The following is a 10420-nucleotide window of genomic DNA, read 5'->3' on the forward strand; positions in this document are numbered from 1 at the left end:
TTATAAATCTCTTCGGATGCAACGCTTCGTATAATTATGGTCAAACGTCACAAAGGTAAGTTTGTTTAACCATTAATTATGTTTATTGCTTGAAAAGTCAATAATACAGTTACAGTCCGCGTGGACTTACGAAAAACTAGCCCTAAGATTGGTTTAAATGACGCAACTCCGCCCCTAAGCTATGTGATTGGTAATGCACACTATTGCATCTCACACGCGCCACCCCCGCGCGCCTCCGCAGGTCAGTGCGACGCGTACAGCCGTTAGTACTTATTATTCTGTGGTACAGCGACGTAAGCGTAAGAGTTTCGTTATCAGTGTGTCGTTGTGATGTTAACACGATAAAAAAGTGATCTACTGATTATTAAAATGTTCAGTTCGTGTGTAATTACGATTAAGTGTTGTACTGTGGTGTAACGTCAGTTCGGTAAATTATGTAAACAATTCAGCAGAAGTGATTAAGGTATGTTGCATTTAAATATTTTATGATTATGTTAGAGCTCTCTCTTTATTTGTATGGATGACCGTGTAGTTAACATATTTTACTATGAAATATTTACAATCTTATGTATATGAACTTATATGAAATACTAAAAACCATCTAATAACTAACAAAAATAATAATAATATATAATGTTTGCCCTGCAGTGGGACAATAATAGGCTGGATTATTATTATTTAATGTTTTATTAAATCATATAGGTAATTAGAACTTAACTTAGAACATTTGAAATGATTGTAAATTATTTTGATTCCACATTTTTAAATAAGTACAATCATAACTAGCAGGGATGTAGATATTTGTTTTTACTTTAAGCGTAATATTATATGAATGGAAAAAATTACTAAAAAAAACTAAAGTCAATCATTTGAAAGATATACACTTCCAAAGTCGTAAAATGAGTCCCCCCCGCCTCTAACTTTTGGAATAATAAAGTTGGAAAAAAAATTGATGTAAATGTCAATAAACACTGGTTTGAACAAGATACAATCATAAGTTTTTGAGATATAGCACAATTTCAAAAACCGCACACGTAACTTTGTAATTCATACAAACACTATGAAAAACAAAGTTAAGAGCAAAACTTTGCTTGTTACTACGGAACACTTCATGGGCGAGTCCGACTCGTACTTCCCCAGTTTTTTTTTTTGTAACTCCACTGGTAAAATCTCTCTTCCTTTTCCTCTCACTCATTATTTTTTACAAAACCAGAAGTACAATATTATTATTGTTTGTTGTATTACAATTTAAAAATACACCATTAAAATAAATAAATATTATCGAAAGGTGTTGTCAACTTTTGAACTGACGCTTTATTCGGGTAAAACGAAATTGCTTTTTTGACCTTTGCAATTTCTGAAAAATATTGGGAAGTTTTTTTTTCTTAGGTACGTTGGAGGCTCCCGTGTTCCGGGGGGCCCATATAATTGATACAGCATATACGGCGGAAGCTACGCCCCTGAAATTATTACAAAAAAAAAGTCTAAGTGCGAGTTCGACTCGCGCACGGAGGCCATATCCGTTCAGTAGTTTTTGCGTGAAAGAGTAACAAACATCTATCCATCCATACATTCTCACAAACTGTCGCATTTATAATATTAGTAAGATGAAGATTACTAACCCGGATCTAGGTTACGGCAAACGTTTGTTAAACAAATATGTATAAAAACAAAAGATTTAAAGGAAGCCGTTTAACAAAAGAAAATTTTAATTCTTCTTTTGTTTGATGGCGTCTTTGAAGAAGGCGGTAGCAGTTAAACATGTGTCCGTGATTTTTTTGTTAAAAGACAAAAGTTTATTACTTTCAAATCATAAACTACGGAAATTCCAATGAATTCGTCAGCACAGTAATATTATTTAAGTATATTGTATTGTTACAGAAACATGGCAAGAGGTAGAAAACCAAAAATTGATGCAGCGCAAATGAATAATATATTTCGTAAATATGCAGCTCATCATTGGCCTAGCCTTTTCCCAACTATGTTGGGGTCGGCTACCAGTCCAACCGGTTTCAGCTAAGTACCAGTGTTTTACAAGGAGCGACTGCCTATCTGACCTCCTTAACCCAGTTACCTGGGCAACACGATACCCCTTGGTTAGACTGGCTGTCAGATTTTTTCAAGCTTCTGACTACCTGTAACGACTGTCAAAGATGTAGGAATAACAGCCGGGACCCACAATTTAACGTGCCTTCCGAAACACGGAATAACTCGTTATGACAAAGATGGTCACCCATATACAGACCAACCGCGTCAAGCATAGCTTAACCTGTGATCGTATCACTTATGCGGTTATAGCTTAGCCACGCGCTCCTTCGTAAATATGCAGCTACTTGCAGAAATGAAAAAATTTCATACAACAATCCTATATTTACAACTATCGCTCAAGAACTGAAGAATGAAATAACGCCGTATTCGTTATTCATGAGATTGAAAAGAAATTTCAAGACGATATTTGGCCGACGATATGATGAAGAAAGTTCACTCACACAAAGCACCTCATCTTCGCCTTCATGTCGAAGCCCAATTTCTTCACCTGTGAAATGCACCACAAACGAAGTAGAAAGTGTTGATCAGTACACTTTTTTACTGGATATATATGACTGGAAGAAATTTGAACCCCTCTCAGTTAATTACGTCAGGCGTGATCCTAATGTTAAATGCGGACAACATCACATACATTGTTCTGAACCAAAGTAAGTTGCTAAAGCACTTGTGTTATGGAATTCAGATACGACGAAGGTACCACAAACACGCAGACCCGAGGCAATGTAGAAATGTGAATTTTTACATTGACCCGACCGGGGATCGAACCCGGGACCTCAGAGCTAGCGACACCTTGAAGCCGGTGCGTACGCCACTCGTCCACGGAGGTCGTCGAGTGGCGTACGCATAATGTTGCTACAACACATAAAAAGTACAGAACACTACCTAAGTATAAGTGGTCCTGCTTACTACGAGAGAAACTATGGGAATCTACAAGGCTTCCATGCACATGGGTTTTAAAAACCAAGCGGATCGATGAAGACCACAATGTGCTGATCAAGGGAAAGTGCTCACAATGTAGTTCCATCTCAGAAATAACGAGCAAAGCAGCGATAGACAAAATAGTGACAATAACCTGCAATATATTTAAAACCAATAATAATATACCCCACAATCCAAATAAGAAGACGAAGCTCACACCGTACAAAAGACGACAACTAGCGAAAAAATTACAATATAAACCCGCAACAGTTGTTCAAAAAGAAATTGCTTGTGCAGTCATAAATGATGATGACACTGTAAATTGTCGAGTGATACCAACCTTGGAAACTTTGAGGAAAGTGAAACACGAAAGAAGGCAAATTAATCGATTGCACTCTGATCCAATCATGAGAGTAGTATATTATTGGGCATTCTGTCCCACTCCTTCGCTCATGCATGCGCATTCGCGTCGTGGGACAGAATGCCCAATAGGTTATGAGCAACACATATCATGGAATAGAACGCCCAATGAGTTTTGAGCAATTCACTTGATTCTCAAATTTTGATAAATTGTGTGAATTAAAAGAAACAAAGAATGAATTGCGTTAAAATGATATTAAACCATTAAAACGACTTGTTGTATTGCGTTCCAACGTGATCGAAACGACTTGATTCATTGAATTGCGTTAAAATGATATTAAACCATTAAAACGACTTTTTGTATTGCGTTCCAACGTGATCGAAACGACTTGATTCATTGAATTGCGTTAAAATGATGTTAAACCATTAAAACGACTTGTTGTATTGCGTTCCAACGTGATCGAAACGACTTGATTCATTGAATTGCGTTAAAATGATATTAAACCATTAAAACGACTTGTTGTATTGCGTTCCAACGGTGATACACCATCGAAACGACTTGATTGTAATGTTTTCATTTTTGCGCGCTCACAACTGGGTCTATCGTCTGGTCCAGACTCAAACGCAGTATGCTTTTTCATCGCAATAACGATAGGAACCAACAGGCAATGTTTGTAATGTTTTCGTTTTTGCGCGCTCACAACTGGTTCTGTCGTCTGGTCCAGACTCAAACGCAGTATGCTTTTTCATCGCAATAACGATAGGAACCAACAGGCAATGTTTGTAATGTTTTCGTTTTTGCGCGCTCACAACTGGTTCTGTTGTCTGATCCAGACTCAAACGCAGTATGCTTTTTCATCGCAGTAACGATAGGAACCAACAGGCAATGTTTGTAATGTTTTCGTTTTTGCGCGCTCACAACTGGTACAATCGTCTGTAACACAGACTGGTACGCAGTATGCTTTTTCATCGCAAGGCACATAATAAAAAACAAACTAAAAGTGTAATAATATATTGATTAAATTGTATTTAAAATATGACACAAGTAATTGATCTTATGCATTAGACGAAAAAAACGTTGGCGGCTTCATAAACAGCTCATCTGCAGACTGCACGAACGCTTGTAATTTACGCCACTGGATGGTGTCACCGTCAGTCTGGAGTTTTAATCCAAGTAGCGCTTTCTTCCATAGTTCTTGAGAGTCTGTTTCACGAGCGTCATTAGTTTGATACACCTTGAGGTCAATATAGTACTCGCCGGAGGTATTTGCAGTCCGGCGTTCGTTGCCGTTTGCTAATCTTGTAACGAAGAACGTAGACAACGCAGGCGTTGACGAGCCATCACATTCATCGTTCCGTTCATGTCGGAGCCCGAATATATCTGTCTTGTTTTTTTTGCTGCAACAAGGAGTAAAGAATAATATTAACACGTACTCGTATATTCATTATAATTTAGCGGTAATTTTATAATACCGTATAGTTACCTTATAATAGCAGATTTTGTGGGTGTCTTGCGTTTGCCTGTCGATGTTGTCCGTTTATGGGAACTTTCTATTTTACGTTCATTGTTGAAGGGAACGATGTCACTCTCGCAGTCCGACCTGAAAGTTTAATTAATCAATTAATTATAAACATTTATTAAACGTTATGTTACTCACACATTAATTTAATATAAAACGTTTGTTTTAAATAAAATTGAACAAGGTTCGATTACATCAAACACTGAAAAATCAAGATAGAAATTAATCGAGCAATAATATAGTACTTACATCTTTACTGGTGTGAATTCTGGCAAATTAGGTGGCGATGAAGTACGAGTATACTAAACTTACACTAAAGATATTCAGAAGTAAAACTTTTGTTTTGTTGAACGGTTTACTTTCTAGATTTTAGCTGAAAACCAGTAGCTGGGGTATGGTATTGAACCAAATATTATATCAGCACTAGAAAGTAATGATCGCTAACCAACATGTCTTTGCTTATAAGCAAATGTGAAGTGTTACCTCGAATAATTTAAAACGTGCGCAATCAAAGCAAACATTATAAACGACAATACAATTTATTATGTACGTATTATACTCGTGTAAATCCAAAAAAGTATCGACTAAGGGATTCTTATTGTAATGCAATATTTCGCTTTATGTGATCACGTTACATCGTATGATTTTTTACTTATTGCTAATTTAGCAATTCGTAAGGATTATCATTTTTATAGATATAATTATATTATGATTATATTTTATGAATTATAGTTATTAGACTGATAGGAGAATATGAAAATCTAAAGTAGACGAATAACACCGTCTGTGAGATTTTTTGCCAAAGTAAAAAATTATTAATATCTATTTAACCAAACGGATCGCAGATTTTAATATGCTAAAAATAATTAGTTTTGAACAAGTACTCAACTTTAGTCATTCCTTCTGCATTATTTTTAACAAGCTACAACTTGTTATTTCTGTAATGATAATATTATTTATATTCTTTGTGCGACAACCCTACGTAAAACAATGCAAACAACAATAATTGCAATTTGAAACTTAGGTACATTCATAATTTCGTAATTTTTGCGGCATGTTAGACCTATGTCATAATAAATAATTTCCACTCCCAGTTTACTTACTAAACTTAACTAAAATTAATAAATCTCATGAATTACCTGTAATTCGAAGAAACTCTTGTCTCAACATTGTAAGGTAAGTCTTTAACTTTTTAACTAATTGCTTCATGATCATTAACACCTAAGGATACTCAAGCTCATGTATTTTTGTTTTTTCAGGATTCCTAAATGTTAAAATTCCTTAATACCTTTGGGAAACAGAGATCGTCGCACAGTGAATAAGATCTTACAATTTACGATTAAAAATACGATACGACAATCATCTGAGGTATTGATAATCAATTAAAAAAGGAGGTAATGATTTTCTTTTGGTTTTTAAAATAGATTTGAGCTATCTTAAATAATAATATTATAATCACAGGTTTTTATGTAAAGAAATGACCCCGGTTCTTGTACCGCGTACTTAAGTCTAAATTACATTTTTGTGTGTACACTATTTCTAACCTAAGTTTTATGGTTTTTCAGGAGCAGAATAGAGCCGTTACTTTGGTGCTTGTGATGAAAATATACTATAGTCTAATAGTAGCAGCAGTCAACAGATCCGATCAGGTACGATTACTCTTTTATAAGTTTCAGTTAGTTAATAGATAAAATGCCATTCCAGACACGGATTCTTTTGTATATATTATATACACGGATGATTTCTATAACGATATAAAATATATTTTTTTACAGTACTTCGATACTAGCAACTATAACATTAATAATAAATTTATGATACCGCAAATAAATTAAAAAGTGCCGGGATTATTTAAAGACGAAATGGGTGGCGAGCTGATTACCGAATTTGTTGGTTTAAGGTCAAAATTATATTCAATAAAAACAATGAACAATGTCATTAAGAAAGCAAAAGGTATTAAGTCTTGTGTGGTCCGTGATTTAACTATTGATAATTATCAGCATGTATTATTTAATAGAGACATAATCCATCGAAAAAATATCTTATTCAAATCAATTAAACATGAAATATTTACGCAAAGTGTGAATAAAATAGCACTATCAAGTAACGATGATAAACGTTTAATATCCAAATGCAATGTTGCAACCCAAGCGTGGGGACATACTTCCATCTTAAAAGGTTATTTGACTTGATGTTATCTCAATGTGTTATCATTTAACGTACATAATATAAGTTATATTACTTAAGATACAAATGAGCTGTAATATTATAGAAACAAATATGTTATTAAATAAAATACTTGTTTGTAAAACAGATTGTAAATACGTATAAATTAAAATAAGCTTAATTAATAAATTCACACTAATAAACACCATTTGTTGAGTACAAACTTGTTTTATTGAATTAGAAGAGTTAAATATATAATACCTGTACTTTTGACATGTGTTTTATTTTCCATATGTCTTGTAATATTTGGGATTGCAATGATTCAATATAATACATAAGTTTGTAGTGGGACGAGTAGACACTTGTGCTATGTTGCAAGTAAAATATTATGCAAGATTGCAGTTTATACTTTAGTCTAAAACCGTTATGTAATATGGAACTCTAAGTATATTTACGAAAGAGTGGTTTTCAAACAATTTATCTACAGACCCAAATAAATGCAAAGCTAACAATTTTAAAGCCTTATATAAAGTTGATTGTTGGTTTCGTTTTAATTATTTACAGACTATTACTATAATATAGTATATGTGACATTATACATCATCATGTCAACGGTAAGTTATTTATTGTAATCTAACGTTAACCTACTAGTGGATTATGTACACCAGTATTGATTATTTATTTTTGCGTAATATGTTTCAGATATCTGACTCAGAAATTGTGTTTAGCCAGTATGGTCAGGATCCTTACGAAGGATTCTCTGAGCTGTGTCGCACTGAACCAGAACAATGTAAAACCAAAGAAAAAAAGCAGAAGCTGCGTCGCAGAGAAACTTTAAAAAAACAGAATGCCACGAAATCTTTTGTTGTCAGCCGATTACAACGACGAGGTCTTAAGTTAATCAAAATTGCTGTTATTGATCTCTGCAACAACAATTCTCAAACAAATGACAGCGATAGTGAAAACGAGAATGTTGTGATAAGTGCTCAGTATATTGTCAGGGATGCCATGGACAGTGTTATGGATGAAACAGAATCATTAGTTAAAAAGATCTCTAAATCTTTAATAGACAGTGATTTTTGATGATATCGATCTAGAATTATATTCAGTTTTTTATTAATCTTATTTATATTGGTTATTCGTTTCAATTTAATTTTGTAATTTGTATACGATGTATAATTTGAATTAAAAATACAATTATAGATAAAAGTTGTTTTATTTAAAAAATATATCTTAAATAATACATTTAATTACCACTCCAAATACTTTTTCAAACATAACACATTTTTTAGAGCACATAGTTTTAGAGCACGTAGTGTACACTACAATTAAAATTAGTTTTTATTTACAAAACTATTTACTTAATGAGTAGGTACCATAGAAATCTAAATAACAAGGTAATAGAAATGGCATACACCGCGGCGATCTATCGAAACGCATGTCGCCGGTGGGCGGGGCTTCAACACATTCACAGCAAATAACTACGCAATCACGCAAACATTAACATCGAGAAGACCAAGCAAACAACACTAGGCTGTACATCTATTGTAATAAGGTTGACTTTGTCGTTGTATGGATTCACTAACTCACACAGTCATTGCATTTTTTTGCGTTAGTCGTAGTGATTACGTAAACTACACTAGGGATTGACTACGGATATAATGAAAGACGAAATTATGAGTGACAATGTTTTTTGTTGTATTCTTCTATATTATGCACTTACAAAAAAAAAAAAACTCGCTAATTGTCGGTTGACAAAAAAAAATATTAGGAAATACTTGGTAGGTAGGTTTGGTATATACCTACGGTGGTTTTTTAGTCGTCTTACAAAAGCAGCCCAGTTCATGTATCCAATGACTAGTAAACGTTCATAATAGAAAAATAGGTATTTATGAGATTTGGATAAATTTAAATTGCAATTTTTATTCAATGCTATGCTATAACGCAAGGCGTACTTTTTGAAACATTCAGTTGCGAGCGCGGTCCGAGCCGTAAAAATGGAGAGGGGCGCGGGCGGCGGCGGGCGGCAAGTTATCAAGCATGCAACTAATTTCATAGTGTATATTCGGCCTAAGTTGTAGGGTACCAATTTCGTTTACCCGTGGTAGACATCCACTTGTCTTTTGTATTTATTTCAATCCTGTGGGAATCTGAAATAAAAATATATTCAATAATATGTTCACAAAAACAAACGACTATTAAAATTGTTACTTTTCGTATACAATGTTCATTTTGGATAATTTGTCCGCACTTAACCACATCACTATTTCCGACAGTTTTGTGCGGCCGTACCACTACAAATATAAATATTATTGATAAATATTATTTTTCGTTATACATTTCTCTTTTTACAACGGTGCATTTCTGTAAGTTTCTTACTGCAGAGGCAATGATTAGTAAAGAATGCAATTGTTGCAGGATGGTGCGATATAAATATGGTTTATAATGAAGGTTATGTTTTGAAATTTAATTTTGCAATAACATCAATATTACTGCAATAATTCACTTACCGATAAAATGTTATCTATTTATTTATGTTATTACACGATGCAGATGAATTTCCAGCCTGAGAAACCCCGCAAAACACCATTTTTAGTGGTTCTTGCTGTGACGACGTTCCGCGAGCGACTGAGCGTAAGTTCGCGCGCTGGTGTCGTCCAGGACACCAGTGTGGCGACAAGGTCACGCGGCGTTGGCACTTCTATTACCTTGTTATTTAGATTTCTATGGTAGGTACACATTTTACCATTCTAAATACTTTTTTATACGTAACACATTTTTAAGTGCACAATGTTTTGCATGTATATTACAATTAAAATTAGATTGACCAACACAATATTTTTTATACAGCTCTGAGAAATTGATACAATGTGTTGTTCCAAGGTCTGATACCACACAATCCTCACAAAGATCATTTATCCACTTTATCTTTTCAAAGCCATTTGCAATAATTTCCTTATTTTCTAGATATGGAACAATTATTCGTTCAAACTCTCTGTAGTCAATGTATCCCTCGTTCCAATAAATACCTTTATGCCTTTCCAACCATTTAACTTGTCTCTTTTCGTCGCTTGTCAATTATTTAAACAAGTATGGAGGTTTTACTAGAAATGTTTGAGTATATTCTCGAGTAGCAAAAGCCAATTCCTTTATTATGAAATTGTTATAGAGATCTTTAAAACCTTGAACATCTATTATGATAGTATTTGGATTCATGATATTTTTCTCACAGTATTACTTAAGGGCTTGTATTCAATGATACAATCGTTCAATATGAGACAATATGCCGAAGTTTGGTCTGGTATCTCCGCTTCGCTCTCAATTTCTACTCTCACATCGACAACAGGGCCTGTTTTTACGTTGTCCGCTTGTCTAGAGCAATCGATTATAAATAGTGGTGCTATATC

At 34.1% G+C, this 10420-nt stretch overlaps 1 protein-coding gene across 1 annotated transcript; it reads right to left on the bottom strand.

The window, feature by feature from the left end:
• Positions 1–4227: 4227 nt before the first annotated feature.
• Positions 4228–5382, bottom strand: LOC113506853. The gene is made up of 3 exons (XM_026889691.1): positions 5097–5382; positions 4812–4928; positions 4228–4725 (listed from the first exon to the last, which is right to left on the bottom strand). Coding segments are annotated over exons 1-3 (462 nt in total). The 5' UTR covers positions 5099–5382; the 3' UTR covers positions 4228–4382.
• Between the last annotated feature and the right edge of the window lie 5038 nt (positions 5383–10420).

Source organism: Trichoplusia ni (assembly GCF_003590095.1).
Source record: "Trichoplusia ni isolate ovarian cell line Hi5 chromosome 28 unlocalized genomic scaffold, tn1 tig00001999_group27, whole genome shotgun sequence".
Taxonomy (NCBI): Eukaryota; Metazoa; Arthropoda; class Insecta; order Lepidoptera; family Noctuidae; genus Trichoplusia; species Trichoplusia ni.

Excerpts from the sequence above, each read along its gene's own strand:
- LOC113506853 (XM_026889691.1), bottom strand. Across the intron at positions 4,726-4,811 it reads ACAAAATCTGCTATTATAAG|CAAAAAAAACAAGACAGATA; the intron begins GTAACTATACGG and ends TCCTTGTTGCAG.